We start from the raw sequence: 24262 nt of genomic DNA, 5'->3' as shown, positions 1-24262 counted from the left end.
TTTTTACATAGTAAAAATTTTAGGGTTCCAGTCTCTGAAAGTAGCATATAATAAATCAATTGGAAGCTACAGAAAATTATCATGCTGCCTAACTCCTGGAAGTAGAGTTTGTTTGAAGTTATATTTATTCAATACTACCACAACTTTGTTCTTTGGTTATGACTTCCTCCAAATGAATTCAAAGCATAAAACATCTCTTAAGGACTGATACACAAAAGCTTGATTTAAACATAATTGGAATAAATAAGACCTTTCCTAGGTAAGAATACCACGAGATGGACTGTAGGTGGCACTAAATTAGGTCTGGAGCATGACCTTTCAGGCTACATGCTGCTGACTGACTGATCATATGGTAACAGCTTCAGCAGCGACTACCTGTCAGTGGAGTTTTGGAAACTCAGCTAAGTGCATGCTCTCAGCTCACCACAACTGCAGGCAAAAACGTAATAGCTTTCATCTTTATAAGCCTAAATGAGTTATGGAGCTTGATGGATGGGAACTCGTTATGCCACCGTAATACTCTCCTAGTCCAAGGCACAACCTCCCGGCAAGTAGGGCTTAACAGATAATGTCATGTCTCCTTCCTAATTTCTGTTTTTATATATGTATACAAACTCTGAAACACTAGGAATCAGCTTCTGATTTCACATTAACTTAAAACTGGTGTAACTTCAATGACTTTAGGGGAATTTTTCTAATTTACACTTATGCGAAATCAGGTCTTATGAACTTCATATATAAAGAGAAGTGGTTTTAATATGTAGATATAATTTCCTTTTCTTATATAAAATTGATTGCAAAGGAAACTTAATTACATTTAGCCCATCTGTAGTTGTCAGATTAATTAAATATTTCTCTCTGCACTTATCTCTAATTGTAATGTCAACAGAGCTGTCCTAGTACGTTATGTTGCCATTAAAAAAGAAAAAGAAAATTACTTTAAAAACCTGCAGTGAAATGATGTTAAGTCTGCCTTAAACTGACAAATTCAAGGAGATTTAGAGTTAAGACTGCCAGCTCTTTCAGTAACTCACCATTACTGCAGAATATACATGTAAAGCATAGAAAATCACAATACAGAGCTGTTTATATACAGCCGGTTCACAGAGTGTATCAGAAAATGGTTTACACACATTACAGAGAAAACAGAATTTTTGTGGGCAGGTTTAAGAAGGTATGCAAGTGAGTCAGTGGCTTGGACAGCAGGCGAGAGTACGAGACAGATGGGAAAGCAGGTGGGGGGCAGTGATCCCAGCTGTGGGACCTTGTGTGAAAGGGATACACAGTGGCATAGAGGAGCCGGGAGAGTGGGCAGAGACATGGCTGTCAGCGGCCTTGGAAATAAGGTAAAAAAGGAAGGATGAGGGAGAAATAAGGCAATTTTGAATAGGATTCAGAAAAGAGGATGCTTTTGCCAAAGGACAGTGTGGTATTAGAGCCCACAGGAAACAAAATCAGAAGGTCTCAAAATATATCTGTAAATGAGGAATCATCACTGAGTCAGAGTGTTTCTATTGAGGTCCCATAGTGACCTCAGCTCTTGGCCCGCAATCAAGCCTAGTTTATCAATGACCTAGAAGAAAACAGACAATCATATTAACTTTTGACACGATGTTAGGCCATGAGACCTCACCCAAGACACTGAGATGGTCTGTAAGCATGACACAGTAAAATAGACTACATTTCAACACATTCCAGTATACAGTCTAAGGAAAAAAAAACGTAAGCATGTTTGGGGCAGATGCATTTATACACTGAATGAGAAACCTGCACAGCTTCAGGAAAGGGGGCAAGCCTGCTGTGAAGGATGGTAACAAGTGAAGAATAGGAAAGCAATAGCCCTTCTTGACTGTCCAGTAAATCAAGTGTTCCTAAAAAAGATTGGAAGAATACTTAATCTGAAAACAGCCAATGAGGAATATTATGACTTTTCTGCCACTGGAAAGTTTGAAATAAAGACTGGATGTTTATCCTGAAAAAACACATTAGAATGTACTAGAATGAACTTCTGGAAATGAGGCAAAAACTAATCATGAAAGAAATGTGTTTTTCCCACTAATCCTAAAATTTACACAGCTCTGAAATGAATCAAGGCTACAGAGATCAGAGGTAGGGAGCACCTAGCAGCAAATGACCTGGTTCAATTGGTGGAAAAGAGTGAGTGATTATTTTAGCACAGGACTCTCTTTATAGTACTTTCAAAAAATTATTTATGCATTATCTTCTGCATTAGCTTATTCATCAGTCATTCAAATATAGGTCCGGATAATTGCAAGAACTGTGCTGTGTCTCAAACGTAACATTAAGAAACAGATTAACAATAACAAAAATAATCTCTGAATGTATGCTTTATGTTTGCAAATACATTCACTTATATTAACATAAGAGTAAATTGAGGATGCATTTTGACAGGCATGGACTATTAAGATAGTGTTTTTCATTTGCCTATCCATTGGATATCTCTGTACATGAGGTATAGTGGGTATAGTGGAAAGGAGGTGAAAGAAATCATAGAATCATAGAATATCCTGAGTTGGAAGGGACCCTTAAGGATCATCAAGTCCAACTCTTGACACCGCACAGGTCTACCCAAAAGTTCAGACCATGATTTCTTCTTAAATTCAGACAGGCTCGGTGCAGTGACCACTTCCCTGGGGAGCCTGTTCCAGTGTGCAACCACCCTCTCTGTGAAGAACCCCCTCCTGATGTCAAGCCTAAATTTCCCCTGCCTCAGCTTAACCCCGTTCCCGTGGGTCCTGTCACTGGTGTTAATGGAGAAAAGGTCTCCTGCCTCTCGACACCCCCTTACGAGGAAGTTGTAGACTGTGATGAGGTCTCCCCTCAGCCTCCTCTTCTCCAGGCTGAACAGGCCCAGTGACCTCAGCCGTTCTTCATACGTCTTCCCCTCCAGGCCTTTCACCATCTTCGTAGCCCTCCTCTGGACACTCTCCAACAGTTTCATGTCCTTTGTATACTGTGGTGCCCAGAACTGCACACAGTACTCGAGGTGAGGCCACACCAGCGCAGAGTAGAGCGGGACAATCACCTCCCTTGACCTACTAGCGATGCCGTGCTTGATGCACCCCAGGACACGGTTGGCCCTCCTGGCTGCCAGGGCACACTGCTGGCTCATATTCAACTTGCTGTCTACCACGACCCCCAGATCCCTCTCTTCTAGGCTGCTCTCCAGCGTCTCATCGCCCAGTCTGTACGTGCAGCCAAATGACTTGTTAAAAGGGGTGGTTTTTTATTATTATTTATTTTATTATTTTTTTTTTTTCCCAGAAAACATTCAAGTGCTAGAATGATGGGTGTGGCATATACATATATTCTGCCTTGAAGAACACCTAACACACAGGTATATTCCCTCACTGCACTGGTTCAGATCAAGTCAGTGGAGCAACCGTCTTGTGTAAACAAACACAACATCAGCAGTCTGTGATAAAAAGGAAAACATACACCAAAACTATAGATTCATGTGGGAATTGAGGATGTGACAAATAAACAGAGACATGAATTATGTATCATACCTCCATCATTGTCCAGGTTATCTCCACACACCATTTCCATGACAACGTTACATCCTGAGCCACTCCAGCCCACTTGACAAACACAGTGCCATCCATTCTGATCAAGAGTGCACCTGCCATTTCCATAACAGAGACCTGGGCAGCCATCTAGAAGAAGTAAAAAAAGCAAAAAGCAAAAAAAAAAAAACCCCAAAACAAAAAAAATCTCCTTCATCATGGAGGAATTTTCTTCTCATTTTCTTCTCTTCTTTTAAAGTTGCAATTATTCAGTAACACTCTTTAATGTAGTATTACACTTGCTGCCTTCCAACAACAGCAACACAGATCCTTTGCAAGCCATTCATACTCTTACCTAAATATGGAAAAATCCCCATCCTGCTCACTCTTTTTGCTTGCCCAGAAATCACTTCTCATTGAGAAATGAGGATTTTTTTAGCATGTGCACATGAAAAAAAGTATGTACATGTGTAAGAAATTACTTAACAGCCCACCCCTGTATCCATCCCTTTCTCTGTGTATGGAAAGATGTATAACACAAGAGAATGTATATACACGCACTATACTCAATGTTGCTATCAAAGGTATACATGGAAAATATTATTTAAATGACAAAGTGGCATTTTGGAACATAAGCCTATACACTGCAGGGAGTGGAGGTGATCTTTTTATTCTTACCATAAAGATTGAGATGAATGAGAAAAAGGCAATTAGATTCATTCTACAATGCAGTAACTCTTCCTACAGAAGGAAAACAAGGGAGCATTTCCTTTCAAAGTCCATTTCTACCTCCTTCGCATTACAGACGATTCAAATATGACAAACGCTTGCCCTTCACTGGTTCTGGTTCTATATCAAAACTAGAGCAGCGACTGCAGCATCCCCTGGATTGTATGCCTTTAAGCTCTGAATTAATAGTAGTTTGGACATTTTCAGCTAGATCTCTTGCCTATAACAGTGACTGAAGAGTCGTCTCTTGGATGTGTACACTCATGTCCTGCTTTCATAGATTAGTGCCAACACAGACATTTGTCAAATCCTCACCATATCACACACGGAGCCAAAGGGCAATGGATAAAGCCCATCTTAACAATGCAAGCAGCACCCCTCCTAAGTGTTCTCCTCTCTCTTTGGTAGTATGGATTTACAGGACTCAAATGCTCTCCTGTACTTGAGAGTGAATATTGACACTTAGGTGTTACCGGGGGAATTTGTTTTGAGGAAGAAAGAAAAGGCCTCAGAGATGCTCCAACAGGACTTGGAAGAAGCTGACCAGAGAGTCAGAGAATATTTACAAGTGATCTGGTGGGTTGCAGCTTAAACACCAGAATGTAGCACATTTCCCAGCAACTTCACACTAGACACATCATCTCTCTCCTCCTCCGAACAGTTTATCTACCACATCTGCAAAAAAGGAGAGAGGAGAGTCTGAGCCTCCTGCTAGGAGGAGCTGGAGACAGGTGGCATCATTTTGTCACACTGGAACTCACTGCTTTAAAACAGCATGAGGTCAGCAACCACCAGATATACCATAAAACCCTATTATTTGCCTCTTCTGTGGAGCTGGGAGAAAGGATGGGATTTGTCCTCTATCTAAAGAAACTTCAAACACAACTGACAAAAAAAATGTATTTTTTTCTTCTCACAGAAGACAGGATCAACACATTTTTTTTTAGCAAGTCCTCAGCTCTGTCATTACTTTGGAATGGCAAGTAAGAGCAAAAACCTGATTTACCTACAATCAGATGGCCACATGAAATATGCTTATATTTCAAATATGTGTGCTTATACTTTGCAAATGAGTTGAACACTTTATTTGTTAAAAACTGCACATTTTTCTGTAAATCTCTCTCTGTATATACATATATCTCCATGAACAAACAGTTGATCTATTTTGGCAAGTTAATAGTACAGAAGCTTGGACAAAACAGATAAAACACTCCATTCCCAATACTTTTGTAGCTTTTCATTAATCTTTTGCAATGCTGATATGAAAAACTTACCTCGAACAGCATCTAAGTAGTGAGCTTAAAAAAGAAAAGAACAAAACTGAGATGGATTGAACTTCTGTATCAAAATGAAAATACAGAAACTGTTTGCTTATGGCTTGCCACCTGTTGGTTAGACATAAAGTGTCTCCCTTGTACTGCAGTCATACCTATTCCTACTACTGTGATCAAAACACACTGTGTGCAATGTGATCGTTCTCCATTTGATGACAAGCATGCAGAGGACAGCTTGGGCCCCTCATGGCAGAGTCTACAATGTGAGTAAAACATTTGGGGACAAAGAGCTCTTTTTCTCTTATTATAGATTTGTTCTTTCTGGATCTGCTTTACACAACCTCTACAAAATTATGCCATTTCTTCTTCACAGATCTAAATCTAGATTTAGAAAATATGACTTTGTTAATTCTAGAGCCTGAATGGCAAATTAATTATCTTAATTATTAATTATTTTAAAATGATAAAGATTAAACAATCTACTTTATTCAAGAAGCAAGCCTAAAAGCTTACGCTGCGTATTTCTGAAAATTATATACCCTATGCGTATAAGCAATTAAAATATTAACAAATAATATTGCTGTGGGTCACTTTAGAGAGAAACACTGTTAGATTTTTGAAAAAAAAAACACACAACAAAACAACTGTTGCATTTCATTAGAAATATAACTATTACATTTGTGCAGTAGAGAAATGACTTTTGAAAAGATTTGAAAGTTTTACCTTATTAGGAGTATTGTTAGAAGCCAGCTATAGAAAAACCACCTCTGGTAATACGTAAAATATGTAAATCCTCAGACATGAAGGCAAAAGATTTAATGCAAGACTTACTTAAGCTGAATAACAGCTTCATCCCCTCACACCTTCTATTTCTTACACATTTTTCCCTTTTTCATCCACGACTCAAGGTTCCTATATGAGCATAACCCAGTGATATGTTACACACTTTGTGTGCTTTTTAAAAAAATATTATTAATTCTTCAATGTTAATTCCTCTTAATAGAATGCTCCACCGATTTGCCACTCCATTCCCGACTCTGGCTCTCTGTTTTTCCAGAATATGACTTAAATCACACTGGTGGCTCTTTCAGATTGTTGTATAACTGGTTAAGGCTTTATTAAATTTATTTCTAGAGGTAAAACGAAACCCTTACCGATGGTGCAGTGGTCCCCTTCCCATCCAGGGCTGCACTCACACTTCCCGTCTTTGCACTGGCCGTGCTCAGCACAGTGCGAGTGGCAAGTGCGCTCCTCGCAGGTGGGTCCCACCCAGCCCTCTTCACACTGGCATATCCCTCTTGAACAGACCCCATGGCTGCCACAGTCCAGGGTACACAGCTCTGCAGAGGATTACAAAATACATAATGTGAAACAAGCAATTTCATACTGCAAATACGCTTTGCATGAAATATAATCACTTCTGTATTAACACCAATCATCAGCTGGATCAAACGGGATTTTGTCACCTGGTAGAGACTTTACACAATCTGGCTGCATCCTTCTTTAGCAGTTACTTGTCAGGTCATTTATTTGCTTGGGCTGGGGACTGCAAATGATAGTTTTGCATATGGGAGGTCTCAAACGGACCATCAGTGGCACATTCCCAGGGCCCACTGGCTCATTTCTGAAATCTCTTATAAACTCAAACACCACCAGTAGGATGAGTGGCCTGCTAAATACATGAAAGCAAAACAGTCTTTTAGATATTCAAATGTCTGTAATGGTGGTAAAATGGAGTTCTCTTTCAGTAGAAAGAGCCACCAGGAAGGTGCCAGCACCCATGACCATGACAGCATACAGCATCACGACTTGCAGGCCACCCACAGCTCTGCCTAGTTCTGAGACAGCTTTCAAGGTCTTTTTTGTCTTTTTCCTCCTTCCTGACTGTCACAAGACACCTGCTAGGAAGGCCGAGAGGCTGTTTCAGGGAGCCAGGAGCACCTCCTGCACTGCGCTATGAGCAATTCCCCTACCTGGGCAGAGCAGAACAGTGCTTACAGCGAAGTGGAAAAAAAGTCCTGAATTGTTTCAATACATCACCATATGCCAATTGCGATTCTACTTCCACTTAGACTAACGTTGTTCTGCAAAAAGAATGGCTTCATTATAAAAGAGTTCTGTGCAGTTTGAATTTATTTAGAATAATTAGTGTCAGGAGACGGAACTTGCTTGTTATTCTGCAATTAACCTGCCACAGTAACATTTCCTCCTTCTTCCTCTCGCAGAGCAGCTGATAGTACAAGTGTGAGCCAAATAACTGTGTCTGCTCTGATTTCAAATGTCAGTGTTACATATTTAGTTGTGGAAAGATTTTTCCCTTGACAGATCTTAAACAATAATCATTTATATCCTGGAACTATTGTATATAAACATTCTTAAAAGCATTTGTAGTGACAAATGCTGTCACTGAACATACCAAGCCAAGTTTTTAAAGTTGAAATTGAAATCTGATCAATTTTTATCATTTCAACATAAAGAGGAAAGCAGCACAGAAACTGAACCACACCATGACAGCGCAGATGTGCCTGGGCTCTATCTCAAGTCAGGTCCTGGGCCCTCTTTTTGTTACCAGCCCGAGTGATGCACGGAGTGCAATTGAAAGATTTGTGAGGTACAAACTGGCAGAGTGGGGTCAAACTCGAAATCACTTTCAGAAGCTCCAGATGTGGTAAAGAACCTGAGATAAAATACAATGAAAGCAATTGCAAAGTAGTGTGCCTGAGAAAGTCATAATCAACTACATAAAAATAATTAATTTTACTATTCAGACAGGGACCTGAGTTATATGGGATTGCCAGATAAACACAATTATCTGTTGCTATTCCCACAAAAGAGTAAATTATATGCCCTTTTGTATGTAAGACAAGGAAAGAGACCGGTCTGCTACACTCCACTACAAAGATGCCTCAAACGAAAAATCTCTGCTGAGGCTGGGGAATTACACTCTAGAAAGACTTGATTGCTACCTGCTGATCATGTATTAATCTAATCCTTCCTGTCTTGGGCCACGTGCCTTCAGGTACCGGGCAGGATTTCTTATCCCTTGCTGCATAATTTGGCTTGATTTTTTATTTTGTTACTTGTTTGGTCCGTGGAAAGCTGGGAGTGTGCTCAGAGGGCAAAGGACTGCAGAGGAGGACTTGCTTTGGTACTTCCTTGGTATTAAATTCACTCAAACGCTTCTTGGTCCTAGGATCAGGAAATAAACCGATCCCATGAGATCTGGGATCACAGAAACATCTGCCCCTCAATCCATGCCCCTTGGCCAGCCTGGCAGAGGACCACTGGCATTACTTTGACTTACCTTTACAGCCCAGGGCAGAGGCAAACTCCTGAGAATTAAATCTAACAAATTACCAGCTGCATCACGGATTTAGACTGCTAGAGGGATGCCTTTGATCTCTCCTCATCTCCCTGTAGTTCATTATAATTATAGCTTTTGGTATTTTACTCTAAGTGGCATAGATTGTTAAGAGGATTTTAAGAAATGTTCTGTGGCTTATACTATACCAGGATAAGTGGAGTAGTGATTTTTTTTTTTTTTTTGACTCTTCTGGATTGAGTGCCTACTAGTGTTGTGCAGTTGTGGGACTGGCTTAGTTCAACCAATGCCAAAACTCCAGGGAACACTCTAGGCATCAGCACACACATGTGTATTCATGGCAGTGTAGGCTGGAAAGGTTGAACTGGAGCAACTAAGTGATCTTGTCAGCAGCTCAAGCAGCTACCTCCACTTCTCTAACTGTATATAAATCAAAGAACCAGCTGCGGAAAATTCTGAACACGTTCCTGTACCTGGCATGCACATCTGCCTTCCCTCTGTCTGCCTACCCAGCAGTCTGGTCTGCATCATCCAAAGGAACCAAAGAAATGGCAGCAGGAGGAGATGAAGGCACATCCCTACTATGGGGATGTAGACCTTGAGCACATTTCCATTTTATAATCCAAGGAAATGGACTTTACATTTTCTTTACACTTTTCCATTGTTTTCCCCATGTTTTCAGACTAATTTATCTACTTCAAACAAGGAATAAAATGTTTACACACTACTTAAGCCCATGCATTCAATTAGATTAATAAAGTGGAGATAAAAGACTTCCTCTCTCTTCAAAGAACAACCTAGACCACTCAGTATATACCGTAAGCACCAGATTAGAAAAAAAAAAAAAAAAAAAAAAAGGAAAAAGAAAAAAGAAAAAGAAGTGTTTAGTTTCTTAGTTTGGAACAGACACTTTTCTCAGTGCCCCTAGTCATCCAGCTGCTCAGCCCACTCATTCTTTATGGTCACCGAGGCCAATTTTCAATGATTTAATACAAGGTTTTACTGTGATGTTTACTGTGATAATGCTGTCTTCTGCCAAGCAAATCCCAGATTCTCCCCAGACTTCTCATGCAAAGCAAGGAAACCAAGCCTAACATCATTCTATTTATGCCTTGGTAGTACACACAGCTTTAATTCACAACTGATACAAATAACTGAGTTTTTTTTTTTTTTTTTTAAGGCGTTATTAATTCAAGTTGTTCCGTTTTTAAATGCAAAAGAATTAAAGAATTCCTTAGTTCCTCCTGTAGATAAGCAAGTACAAAAATATCTGAATAGTAGGGAGTCACGTTAGCATCTGTGTTTGTACCAAGAAGCCCAGTCTGGGTTTCTACAGCAAACTAGACACAATGAGACACTGAGTGGATATTTACCATGCAGAAAACAAAACAACAACTTGAATTAGGTAAATGGCTTCAACACAAGCTGATGAGGTAAAAATTCAGACAGCATTGAAATCAGACAATAAGACATCAGACATCATGCAACTGCCCTGCTTATTGGAGCATCTTCCTCTTTGCGTAGCAGCTGGCCCTATAGGATTCAGAAGCACCCCAAAATGCAGTGGGTGCTCAGCAAGGAGTCAGATCAGCAAGGCAATGGCTTTGAGCTATGGGTAGGTGCAGCAGCTGAGCCACTCAAAGATTTTACCTCTTCTGGAAACAGTTATTGCACTCCCCATCCTCTCCACCCATCTCCTGGCTCCGTGGGCTGTGTCTGGAACTTATTATCTGAAACTGTGGTGAGCTGATTCATATCATCATACTGGCAGATAATTATTCACTTTATTTTTATGGGTTAATACCTGACAGCTTGCTGAGCTGAATCAACTCACTGAGGGATCAGAGGAGCAGCACAGGTAGGGGAAGGGAAGACGTACAGATACTAGCTTGAATGGGGACTGCCCTGCTGAGAGCCACAGCTATGCCCCCAGACAAGACTACAAAGGACAAGAGCAAGGGGGAGGTATTTAAGGTAATGAAGGAGGCAAATGACAAGAGATTACAATTTGGATTAGTAAAGGGGACTCTGGGGCATATTGTATTGCAAGCCTTTACTTAGGCTTTTAGATCAATTGTCAATAGTTCTCACAGTGCATGGTGCAGTGCACAATTTGCAAGTCCCTCAGTTGGTGGTCAGGTTTGTGGACTTGTGTAAAAGCCTTCTCTCTTCTCTCCTGCTCTTTACCACAGTTAGTGGGACATACTCCTGCCTGATGCCTGCCTGAGCTCCAGGCAGATCTTGAGCGCTTGCAGAGGGCTGGAGGCTGCTCTGTGGCCTGGAGACCAGCTCCGCCATAGCTGTGAATTTTCTCTGCTCCCATGAAACCAACAGAGTCACCCTAATTCACACTAATTAAGGGCCACGTTTCAGTTTTTGTACCTGCACACTTGGCAATCAAACCCAGGTTCTCTAAGTGTAGAGCTGGAAAGTTAATTTCCTTATTTAAATAAATCTCAGCTGTGCAGATTGACTGTGAGTAAGGTGCTGGCAAACTGCTGGTAGCTAGCCTCAGCCGACCCCTGCAGTTTCTTATAGACTTTCATGAAATATAGTCCTTATCAAATCTAAAATTCAGATTCCTCAGACTTAAATCAATTAATGAATAAGACACTTAAAAAAATTTCAACTCGAGCAGTCTGGAATCTTTACTGACATGTTCCTAATTCTGAACATTCATTAATTTTCTTGGAAGAAGGCAAATACGAGCTGTGAAGCATTATTTGTACATATTCTTGAGAATGAGACAAATATGTTGATCATTCCTGAGCTAATCGAAAAAGCATTAAAAATTCACTCCACACTCATCATTTTAATTATGTAAGTCAACAATGAGTTCTTTTAAACGTGTTTTATAATAAGTTTCTACTTATGTGATATGAAAAGGGAAATTAAAGCTAAATATTTTATAATTTGCAATGATAAGGGAAGATTTTAATGTTAATTCAACACGTTTCAGGAATAACTCAGAAAATCATGCTATGAATACAAAAATATATGTAAACCAAAAGGGTCAAAAAATATGAAAACACTTTCATTTTACTTTTTTTTCACATTCAATGGTGAGTTCTGTCTAAACCCTTAAGTATCATATTCATAACCTTGCTGTCCATTTTTTAATAAGTGGATTTCCATAAAGATTAGAAATTAATCTAACATGACTTTCACCCAATATGCTTAACTGCTGGAGGCAGCAAAAATCACCTATCCAGACCTAATAAAGAAAGTTTTTTCAATTTAAATATACATTGCATTTAATAAGCTTGCATGATAATTTCAACAATGTTCCTGAGCTTTTTAAATTACCTTCCTACTGTGTCCTGGAGACAACTCTGTTCCAGCTTTCATTTTCAGCAACTGACTTTATTAATATAAAATTTTACACCATTAAAAAGTCCCAAAATTTCAAGTTTTGAAAGTTTTAGAGGCACTCAAGCTATTTTTTTCCAGTGAAACCTAATGTAAAGCTGTCCTCACTGGTTACCTGGCAGAGTGCAGTACAGACGTTTAATGTGGATACCAAGTTTTACAAACCTGTGATAAGAAAACATGCTATTTTTATGGCACAGAAGGTGCTTCCTCCAGCAAACAGAAATGGGGTTTCTGTGTGCAGGAGGCATCAAACATGCATTCCTGAGCAATTTCTGCTACATGTTCTCCCTGTCCTTCACACTACTGATCAACACTTCACAGGAACTTGTGTGAAATTTGGTAAAATCGAAAAAAATCAGTGTGACAGGTCATCACTGAATGATGGACAACTGTTTGTAGCAAAAAAATAGCCTCTGCTGTCAGAATACTAAACCAACACGCACAGTCCTGACTTGTATTTATGCACACAGCACAGTTTACCTACTTTAATGTAAATTTAAAGATGATAGTGCTACAAAGGATTTCATGTGATAATCTCTAGCCCATACTTTTTCCAAATTCAATTATAACTGGCATCCCTTAAAAAGCTCCCAGCAACAGAGGACCTACAACAGCACCGAGTAATCCATACCATCATCAGACTGCCCTGACAAATATTTTCTCTATCTAAATTTCACTTTTTTGCTGCAATACTTCTTGTCCTTTTCTCCATGGATCATATGCTTACATCTGATAATGGAATTAAATATTAAAGGTTAATATTTTTAATTTATTTTTTAATTTAATTTTTAATAATTGCCGGGGTATTATTACCATAATATCATAATAATTATCATATTATCATAATATCCCAGCAATTTGTGCATTTTGGATTTATTTTATTTGAGTGACTTCAAAGCAACACATTAATATTAATTATATGAACACTAAAACTATTGCACGGAATTTATTTTCACACACACCTCCAAAAGCATTTCCACAACCATTTCCAAGGATTTTGCTCTTGGACTAAGTTGGACATGTGCCCATCCCAGTAAAAGGCACAAAGATTCAGATTCACCTTACCCAACTTGTGACATCTGTATCTGAAATAATTTATAGTTTAATAGTTTATGGAAAATCCAGATCAAGTTCAAAATAGCAAAAATATGTCTTTCCAGTAGTTTTATTAACACATTAACACACAACATTCACATATTTCTACCAAAGGTTAAACTTCTCCACACATTGTTTCATTTTAAACGTTTTCACTGCACATTTTATGCAGTGAACCTTTTTGGCATGCTGCTACACAGATATCCAACTCCCTTTCTTATCTTCTTAGCAGAGTCCACAACACACAAAATTAAACCACTGGAACTAAAATGACATACCCTCGCTGTTTGTTACTCACGATGTTTTGCCATCAATCTAGTGCTGGTTTTAATTGCTTTCCAGAAATAATCCTACCATCATCTCACTGAACTTGGGTGTAATGCATGAAGTACTCTATAAATAGCGATTCTGGCTTCGAGTATGAATGTCGCCATTAGCATTATTGTGTACTTCCAAATATATGAATGTAATTTGATTAAAAAAAAGCCATGTAATATAACTTCTGATAATATTATACCTATTCTGAAAGTGTCTTTTCCACACTGGGGATCCTCAATGTGCTTGAAAATTTACTTCTGTGAAAAGTAATCAGCGAGCAGATAGAAAGGTCCAAGAGGCAGTTACAGCAGAGGCAGGGGGGAAACAGCAGAAAAACTTTTTCCCTTTCTTGGATCTTTTATCACACTTCTTTTTTTTCAGCTTTATTTTTCATCTGATGAAGAATATTTTCTTCCTGATCCAAATCCAATTTGTATACATAGAAAACCTCACCCTTTATTGATTTCACTGTGGTTAAAAATGGTATTTTTACAGTGCAAAAATCTAATCAATACAATCTTATGAATCTGGACTGGTAATGGTAAACACACTAACAGATATTTCATTTCAGGGAGCCAAATTGATACTCCTGAAAAGAATTACTCATTTGCCACTGGGTATATCTCTGTTTACCCAGCCACAGTATTGGCGTAAAGCAGAATACAATTACGCTGTGCTTGACACAAAGGAGGCTTAAGCTGCAGAACCTGTCTCCTCCTTAGAGATGATACAGGTTGGTAGGTCAGATAAAGCCTTTGTGGGAAATGTTTAAAATAAATGAAGAGAAGTGCAACCTAATAGCAAGGCAGATTAGACTGACACAAGGGTGAGGAGAACCACACAGTACTCTGACCAGCACTCTTTTTTTTTAATACCCTGTTTCCCAAGTAAATGTTTCCTTGTCAATTTTAGTCCTGTTTTATAATTTGTCTCCACTATTTGACTTCAACTTGTACATGTTGTAAAGCAGCAAAATTACAGTCGTCACTGGAGAATCATACTCTGACTAATAAGCTCTGAGATCCTTTGCAACATACTGAGAACCACAAAAGGAAATGCCTCACAATGTCACCTTGACACTAGGAGACTAGTAAGAAAAAGCAGTCCAGAACGATCTATCCTGAGCAATAATGAATGAGATGAAGGCTATGAAAGCTTTGCCTTTGTGTCCACTCACAGAGGAAAATGCAATCCCCAGTTCCTTGGGCCATAAAGCAGTTGTATAGGGAAATAAGCGTAAGTGAAGGACTGATAAGAAACAGGATGGGCACAAGGCAATATACGATAACGATGAGAAATATGGAGAGCAACCAAATGGTTTTGTAGGGAAAAAGGAAATGAGCAAAGAGATAGCTCAGTAGGTACATTTAATAAAGCTTCTTCACAGGCACAGCACCAAATGAAAACACAGATTTTGAGACAGCTAATTTCAGCAAAGGTTCATAAGATTGCCCGAGTGGATCAGGGTACATCTTTATACAAGCACCAGGTCTTTCGTGATGCACAGAAGTATTAACACAAAATGTGTCTCTGCTCATGGCATAAAGTTTCCACAATTATTTAATAGTAAATTTGATTAGTAATATTCAGTGAAGTAGTAATGATTTATTTAAGCACTGTTTGCAAAGAGAAGGCACCATCTTTAATTCACTGGCTTACTGGCCAACCTTGGAATATGAGTCAATTCACAAAATTGCCCCAGTGAGTGCTTGCCTCACCCAGGCCATGTGTTCTGTATAGTAGGGGTATCTACTGACTTCAGCAATGAAGATATATTTTACTTATAATACCTCCAAAAGGTTCGGCACTGATCCTATTTCTCAATATATTGCAGAAACATCTATCCTGATACACCTGTGTAAAGGCAATGGCAGCCCAAAAGCAGCACAGCCTTGTTGACCAAACCAGACACAGAGCTGGCCCCATGAAGGAAAGGGGACAATGGTTTGAAGAATTGAAATCTATATGTCAGGATGGGTGTTTTCAAAAGGCCATGCATTCATTTTCACAACTTTTTTTTTTTTTTTTTTTTTTCAGTGAAGAGCCAGATTTTATCAACAGACAGAAATAATAGATTGAGTAAAACAAGTCTTAGGAATATAGGAATATTGTGTTCCCAACAAACAATTTGTACCACAGTAAAAGATTAAGAGGAAAAATCAAAGGCCATTACCAGCTTCTGAGCAGCACCTCAGTTTCACAATCACAAATAAAAATCAACTGAAGAGGCTGGAATTGCCTCCTTTATTTTTAGCACAAATGAAGAGTTTCTTGGGCATATTTAATAGCCAAATGTACCAAGTCCTTCCAACAGAAGCTGGGAATGCAGCCTCAATTAGCACAAGTCATACAGTGCTCAACAACTTACTATCAACCCTAGTTACATGGGCAAAGAGGAGACAATTCTATGTTCATTGCCGTGTTTGTGAAGATGAGTGCAGAGATGAAGCAGCTTCCAGCAAATAAACTGTAACTTCCTCTGTGTCAGCATCACAAACAGAAATAGCAACATGCATCTGGCAGCTGCTGTTCTGCTTTGTTGCTGCTAAAGTGAAGATGCAGCTCATGACTTGCATTTTTCAGGCACCAGGAAGAAGCAGCACACTGTGCGGGTAACCGTGGATCTTAAGGGAGAGCTGCCTTCCTACTCAGCATCCCTGGCACAACTGCAGTAGTGCTTTGTAGATATTAAGAACTGTAAGAGTGGCTTTCATTATTTAGCTCTCCCCTCTGTGCTATACGTATTTTTCACTAACTCATCACTTCTCCCACTTTCCTCCTTGCCCATGCAAACACATCTTTGCTGAGGCAGCCCCGTCATCCCCAGGCATGAGGAGCTCCAAGGGAAGTGGCCCCTCCACTGCTGCTCCTTGCTCAGCACAGCTGCCAGGTGCACAGCCTGGCTGTTTGGTAGTGAGGAGCACGGGTGACCAGAGATGGAGCTGAAAATAAAATGTATCCTGTGAACAATCTGTTTTCTGCTGTCCATCAGAAAATGATTTTGGATCACAAGGTCACAGATAACATTTTAATAATCTGTTTGTAAAATTGCCAGAGCTTCCTAAATTGAAGAGCAACGTGCCTGAAGGTATGCTGCAGCTACAATACACAAGGAGTTTTTGCTAAAAAAACTCCTAAAAGGAGTTTAGAGCCCTAAAAGGGTCTTGCATAATTACAGCAAGCCTAATTTTATTTAAAAAGTGTTACTTGAGCCTAAACATTTAAGTAAAATGCCCTCCCCTTCCGGCCCCACCTTCCCAGGTGCCCTTACACAACAGGTTTGAGGCCCTGGAGCTCGACAGACCAGTAGCTGAGGAAGAGGTAGCAAGTGTTCCCAGGAGGATGCCTAGGGCGAGGAGGTCGATTCCACGCCTCAGGACTGCCTCCACCAAGAAAGACAGAAGGGTTATTGTTGTTGGAGACTCTATTCTCAGGGGAACAGAGGGCCCTATTTGTCGGCCTGACTCTACCCGTAGGGAAGTCTGCTGCCTCCCTGGGGCCAGGGTCAGGGACGTTGCCAGGAAGCTTCCCAACCTGGTACGCCCCTCTGATTATTATCCTCTTTTGATAGTCCAGGCGGGCAGTGACAACATTGAAGAGAGAAGCCTGAAGGCTATCAAACGAGACTTTAGGGGGCTGGGATGGTTAGTGGATGGAGCGGGAGTGCAGGTGGTGCTTTCATCCACCCCTACGGTGGCAGGGAGGGGTACAGAGAGGACACAGAAAGCCCACCTGTTAAACACGTGGCTCTGGGGCGGGTGCCAACGCAGAAATCTTGGGTTTTTTGACCATGGGGCACTTTACTCAGCACCTGGCCTGATGGCCCCAGACGGGTCCCTATCTTTTAGGGGAAAAAGGATCCTGGGCCAGGAGCTGGCAGGGCTCATTGAGAGGGCTTTAAACTAGGTAAGAAGGGGGATGGGGCTGAAGCAAGGATTGTTGGGGCTGTGCCAGGGGGAACAATGGCAAGGCCGAAGGATAAGGTAATGGCCCAGCTGAAGTGCATCTACACCAATGCACGCAGCATGGATAACAAACAGGAGGAGCTGGAAGCCATCGTGCAGCAGGCAGGCTACGACTTGGTTGCCAGCACGGAAACGTGGTGGGACCAGTCTCATGACTGGAGTGCTGCAATGCCTGGCTATAAGCTCTTCAGAAGGGACAGGCAGCACAGAAGGGGTGGTGGTGTGGCTCTCTATATTAGAGAGTCTTTCGATGTTGTAGAACTCAAGGCTGGGAATGACAAGGTCGAGTCCCTTTGGGTTAGGATCGGCAGGGACAACAAGGCTAGTATCCTGGTCGGGGTCTGCTATAGACCGCCAAACCAGGATGAGGAGACGGATGAGGAGTTCTACAGGCAACTGACAGAAGTTACGAAATCTTCAGCGCTTGTACTCGTGGGGGACTTCAACTTCCCTGACATATCCTGGAAGCACAACACAGCCCTCAGAAAGCAGTCTAGGAGGTTTCTGGAGAGCATGGAAGATAACTTCCTGACGCAGCTGGTTAGTGAACCTACCAGGGGTGGTGCCCCGCTAGACCTTCTCTTCACAAACAGAGAAGGACTGCTGGAGGATGTGATTGTCGGGAGCTGTCTTGGGCAGAGTGACCACGAAATAGTGGAGTTCGCTATTCTTGGCGAGGCCAGGAAGGGGACCAGTAAAACCGCTGTATTGGACTTTCGGAGGGCTGACTTTGAGCTGCTCAGGACGCTAGTTGGTAGAATCCCTTGGGAGGCGGTTCTGAAGGGCAGAGGGGTCCAGGAAGGCTGGGCGCTCTTCAAGAGGGAAATCTTAATGGCGCAGGAATGGTCTGTCCCCACGTGCCCAAAGACGAGCTGGCGGGGAAGAAGACCAGCCTGGCTCAACAGAGAATTGTGGCTTGATCTTAGGAGAAAAAAGAGGGTTTATAATCTTTGGAAAAGTGGGCAGGCCACTAGGGAGGACTATAAGGATGTAGCGAGGCTGTGCAGGGACAAAATTAGGAAGGCCAAAGCTCATCTGGAGCTCAATCTGGCTACTGCCGTTAAAGATAACAAAAAATGTTTTTATAAATACATCAACACAAAAAGGAGGACTAAGGAGAATCTCCATCCTTTACTGGATGCGGGGGGAAACTTAGTTACAAGAGATGAGGAAAAGGCGGAGGTACTTAATGCCTTCTTCGCCTCAGTCTTTAGCGGCAAAACCGGTTATTCTCTGGATACCCAGTACCCTGAGCTGGTGGAAAGGAATGGGGAGCAGGATGTGGCCCTCACTATCCACGAAGAAATGGTTGGTGACCTGCTACAGCACTTGGATGTGCACAAGTTGATGGGGCCAGATGGGATCCACCCAAGGGTACTGAGAGAACTGGCAGAGGAGCTGGCCAAGCCACTTTCCATCATTTATCAGCAGTCCTGGCTATCGGGGGAGGTCCCAGTTGACTGGCAGCTAGCAAACGTGATGCCCATCTACAAGAAGGGCCGGAGGGCAGACCTGGGAAACTATAGGCCTGTCAGTTTGACCTCAGTGCCAGGGAAGCTCATGGAGCAGATCCTCTTGAGAGTCATCACGCAGCACTTGCAGAGGAAGCAGGTGATCAGGCCCAGTCAGCATGGATTTATGAAAGGCAGGTCCTGCTTGACGAACCTGATCTCCTTCTGTGACAAAGTGACATGCTGGGTGGATGAGGGAAAGGCTGTGGATGTGGTCTACCTTGACTTCAGCAAGGCTTTTGACACCGTCTCCCACAGCATTCTCCTCAAGAAACTGTCTGCTCTTGGCTTGGACTGGCGCACGCTTCGTTGGGTTAGAAACTGGCTGGATAGTTGGGCCCAAAGAGATGTGGTGAATGGAGTCAAATCCAGTTGGAGGCCAGTCACTAGTGGCGTTCCCCAGGGCTCGGTGCTGCGGCCGGTCCTCTTTAATATCTTCATCGATGATCTGGACGAGGGCATTGAGTGCACCCTCAGTAAGTTTGCAGATGACACCAAGCTAAGTGCGTGTGTCGATCTGCTTGAGGATAGGAAGGCTCTACAGGAGGATCTGGATAGGCTGCACTGATGGGCTGAGGTCAACTGCATGAAGTTTAACAAGGCCAAGTGCTGGGTCCTGCACCTGGGGCGCAATAACCCCAAGCAGAGCTACAGGCTGGGAGATGAGTGGTTGGAGAGCTGCCAGGCAGAGAAGGACCTGGGAGTGATGGTGGATAGTCAGCTGAATATGAGCCAGCAGTGTGCTCAGGTGGCCAAGAAGGCCAACGGCATCCTGGCTTGTATCAGGAACAGTGTGACCAGCAGGGCTAGGGAGGTGATCGTCCCCCTGTACTCGGCTCTGGTGAGGCCGCACCTCGAGTACTGTGTTCAGTTTTGGGCCCCTCGCTACAAGAAGGACATCGAGGTGCTTGAGTGGGTACAGAGAAGGGCAACGAAGCTGGTGAGGGGCCTGGAGAACAAGTCCTACAAGGAGCGGCTGAGGGAGCTGGGCTTGTTCAGCCTGGAGAAGAGGAGGCTCAGGGGTGACTTTATTGCTCTTTACAGATACCTTAAAGGAGGCTGTAGTGAGGTGGGGGTTGGTCTATTCTCCCACGTGCCTGATGACAGGACGAGGGGGAATGGGCTAAAGTTGCGCCAGGGGAGTTTTAGGCTGGATGTTAGGAAGAACTTCTTTACTGAGAGGGTTGTGAGGCATTGGAATGGGCTGCCCAGGGAAGTGGTGGAGTCACCATCCCTGGAAGTCTTTAAAAGACGTTTAGATGTAGAGCTTAGGGATATGGTTTAGTGGGGACTGTTAGTGTTAGGTCAGAGGTTGGACTCGATGATCTTGAGGTCTCTTCCAACCTAGAAATTCTGTGATTCTGTGATTCTGTGAAAAATCCTTGCTTAAAGAGGGCAGAGACCAGGAATTCCTTAGACGTCTACATATATTAACCTTGCAACAATCTACACAATCAAAAAGCTTAAAAATGCAATATGCAGGAGAAAAGAAGGTTTCCATAATTTTTACTTCTATCAATAGCAATTTTTTATTTTCAAAGGTAAATTAAACTTACAGAAAGTCTGCTGGATAAGTGTATTGAAATGCAGCATCTATTTTTGTAGAACTCTTACCATGACAATAAAAAAAAACATTTTAAATACCTGCTTTTCAGGGACCTATGCAACACATTTTGCATAATAAACGTTCTGAAATTCACTGAAGGACAAAAACTCTAGCTGTCCTGGTGTGTTTTTGTGCTCTTGCTCTAGTAAATCCCATCTGTGGTTTTCCAGCTGTGAAGAAGAGAAGCTGTCTCCTGCTACGAGCTCCTTTCTTTCAATGCTAGTGGCATTGGTAACTTGTCAGTTTAATCACTGGACTTGGCTTAGCAAGTCAAAAGTTGAAGATTTTATAAGAGATAGTGCTCTCTTGTCCACCTAGGCCTTTTTATTTTCCCTCCGCTATAGCATATACAGCAGCAGCAGAAGCTTCCTACAACTTCCTTACTTTATAAAAGTTTTTGTGGAGCATGATTCTTTCATATTCATAATCTCCATCTTGATATTTGCTTGCATAGTGTTCTCATAAGTCCTTCCCATATGATATCCTGTCAGTTGTTTTACTACAAAATAGATTTTTGTATTAGATGGACTACCACGTAGGTGATAAATATGCGATGCACAAAAGGATGCAGGCACCTAACTACAACTTTAAGTGTCTAAATCCAAAATTTTTGCTCAGTTTACCTCAATCTGGATATGCTTAAAACACTTTGGCACTTGAACTGCTACTAAAATCCCACATATTTTCCATGTTTTCCTACTAGATGAACACCTAACTAAGATTATACAGCCTTGTTTCAATCTCTCTAGTTTCACAGTCCACAAGACCCTTACAAAGTTGTTGTCTATAGCTCCTAATCAGTGTTACCCTCAAAACAGATCTACTGGATTAAGCCTAGCACAAAACATACTGAGGTTGAAATTTCTTGCGCACAATGGACTACCTATATAGTTGCTATGTTAAACACAGAGAGGAAAAGCTCTGCCAACTACCTAAAAGGGAGGACAGACAGGGCCCTTGTTATTGCCACAACTGTTCACATACCTTGGTCCTGGATAAGGGAAGAGCTCCTGGAATAGGAGAATCCAGACTTAGGTCTGGGGATGCCACCCAGGGGAATAAATAATACCTGCTTGTGGACAGACCAGGATTCACAAACTTGATTTAAGTAAATTATGTTTACATTTGAATGAGGAACATTTCCAGTAATTGCTGCACAAGGTGCAGATAACAATACATGAAGGATCTTAATTTTCAAGAGGGAAAAGGGAAGGAAAGAGCCATTATTTCTGGCATATCTGCAAAATAAGCAGCAATCATTTGAAAAACAACCCAGGCTTCCGCACTGTATCTCTCATACCCTTGACTTATCCTATTTCTTAAATCAATACATGACTACATCAGGTCTTTCTGGTTCCCACTGGACTGATTTCAACATGTAGGAGAATTAATTTTTACTGGAGTGCTTCTTCACTGCCTTAAATTTCTCATGTTTTAAATTCTCTAGTAACACATATTAGATGTTCCAATCACTAACTACTAAGTTTTTAATAGAAATCTTGCTCACCAGACATCTTTTTGCAAACTCTTGCAACTCTACAGGAGATACAAATCAAACTAGTCACACATCACTTTTTTGTTTTAAATGAAATATACAGTAGTAAGAAGAGTCTTTCTACAATGTCAAACAACATACATCAGGAGAAACTTCAATCATCCTTTTAATTAGCTGAGCAGTAATAATCAAAGCTCCTCACAAATTAAAGAAAGAGGACAGATAGATGAAATCAAGTAAGTCCATCATTTCTTCAGAACACAACAACAAAGGATGGTTATAGCGTAATTTAAAAGTTCTTGAGATTTGTCAGAAATAGGGAGTAAAAGTGCCAACATGGAAAAGTCTACAGAAACAGTCTACAGAAAATGTAGCATAGGTTACATCACATATGGAAGAAATTTCAAGGATACTTTCACTACTGTGAGTTGTAGTGAATACCCTTGTCCTTGGCAAATCAGAATGACTGACACCCATAATTTGCAATTTCCTAAACCTGAAGAGTTTTCTGATTGCGATGAAATGGTTTTACCTAATTATTTTTTCAAGTTGCAGTTTTTGATGTTTAATTTTGAAATCAATTTGAGATGTCTTGAACTATATTAACACACTGTATTATGCCTTCATTTCTTTCTGAAGCACTTCACTTTAAAAAATGCATACTTCTAATGATTTTTAAATTACTCCACTCTGCACATATCAATTTACAACAATTACAACATTTTGCATTTTTCAAAGTATTTCAGTTTTAAAGAGGTTTTATGCTTTGCAAGATACTGAAGGAAGAGGCTGCTGATCCATTTTTACCCTTTGTAAAATTACCACCGATCTTGCTAGAGAGCTTAACCAAAAATAGATATGCTAAATATATACCATCTACATATAATCATTTTAGGATGAATGTTTCTGTGACTTAGAACTGCCAGTATTCTTTTCCTGATCATAATTAGGTTGCTTCAGCAGTATAAATGGATTCAGTGGAATGATGACAAATGTCCTGGAGGACAGAAACTGGCCTACTTTGGCTGAAGAGTCCAGAGAAATGAATACAGGACAGGATGTCAGAGGGATCAGCTCTGTCACAGATCTGAGAACAGAGGGTGAGTTTTTTTCTTCAGTTCGTTTATGATGCATCTTCAATTTGCCAGTTTCCCTCTTCTACCTGACAATGAACAGTCAGTATTCACAAGCTTGATTTTGTCTTTCTGAAACATACTCCTATTTCCCTCAAAGGGAAATGACTCATTAACATCAAGGGATTTTGGATGACAGTCTATAAATAAAGCAACATAGACCCACAGACAGTAAGTAGTAAGTTGACTATACTGATTTGCTGGTGAGATTAAAATAGCGTACTATCAGTCTTCCATTCTACTATATTATTTTGCCCTGAAGTCTCTTTTGATCACCCTCTGACTTCTTGTCCCAGCTTCATCACTGCCTAGATGAAAAAATAATGGGTAAGAACGTGGGGGCAGTACCAGGCTAGCAAGTTTTCTTGTAAGATTTTTTATCAGGGTTCCGAGGAGGCAGCAAAATTCCCTATACAAGTGGGTCTGGTTGACATATCAGGCCCTCTACTTCCCTCAGAAGAGTCACTGATGACAGTAACTCACCTTTTTTATCTCAGCAGAAGTGGTTGTGATGTGAGGGTTAGGCCGACCAAACATTTTTTGATGCCTCCAACACAGATCATCATCTGCATCACTGTTTGACTGACCACAGGGGTACATTTTACAGGGGTACCTGGGACGGTGAGGCAGGCCGGGAAGGGTTAGGCCTGTTGCTCTGAACACAAATCTGTCTCCATTTCCCACCAACTCTTCAGTCACTGCCTTCTGCCTGTTGGTGAGAGGGCAGGGGACCCTCTGTGTCGTGTGTCATGACTGGGTGACACCCTGTCCCAGGGACGGCAGAGTACAACTCCACCAGCTCATCTTCTCAGGTTCCATGACACACTTAAACCAACTTGCCTCTGCATGGAGCTCTGCCACGAGGCTGAGCAGCTATTGTGCCTGGGTGCACCTCCTCCAGGTGTGCTCACTGCT

At 41.3% G+C, this 24262-nt stretch overlaps 1 protein-coding gene across 1 annotated transcript in view; it reads right to left on the bottom strand.

The window, feature by feature from the left end:
• Positions 1 to 24262, bottom strand: part of TENM1 (teneurin transmembrane protein 1) — a 328347-nt gene that overhangs the window by 95883 nt on the left and 208202 nt on the right. Inside the window, exons 12-13 of the mRNA XM_082770995.1 lie at positions 6685 to 6870; positions 3531 to 3677 (exon numbers count right to left, since the gene is read on the bottom strand). Of these exons, the coding sequence (XP_082627121.1) occupies positions 3531 to 3677; positions 6685 to 6870 (333 nt within the window). The remainder of the gene's footprint in view (positions 1 to 3530; positions 3678 to 6684; positions 6871 to 24262) is intronic.

Source organism: Aythya marila (assembly GCF_965140915.1).
Source record: "Aythya marila genome assembly, chromosome: 13".
NCBI classification, from domain to species: Eukaryota; Metazoa; Chordata; class Aves; order Anseriformes; family Anatidae; genus Aythya; species Aythya marila.
The sequence above is the reverse complement of the archived record's forward strand: the minus strand, read 5'-3'. Positions and strand labels throughout refer to the sequence as shown.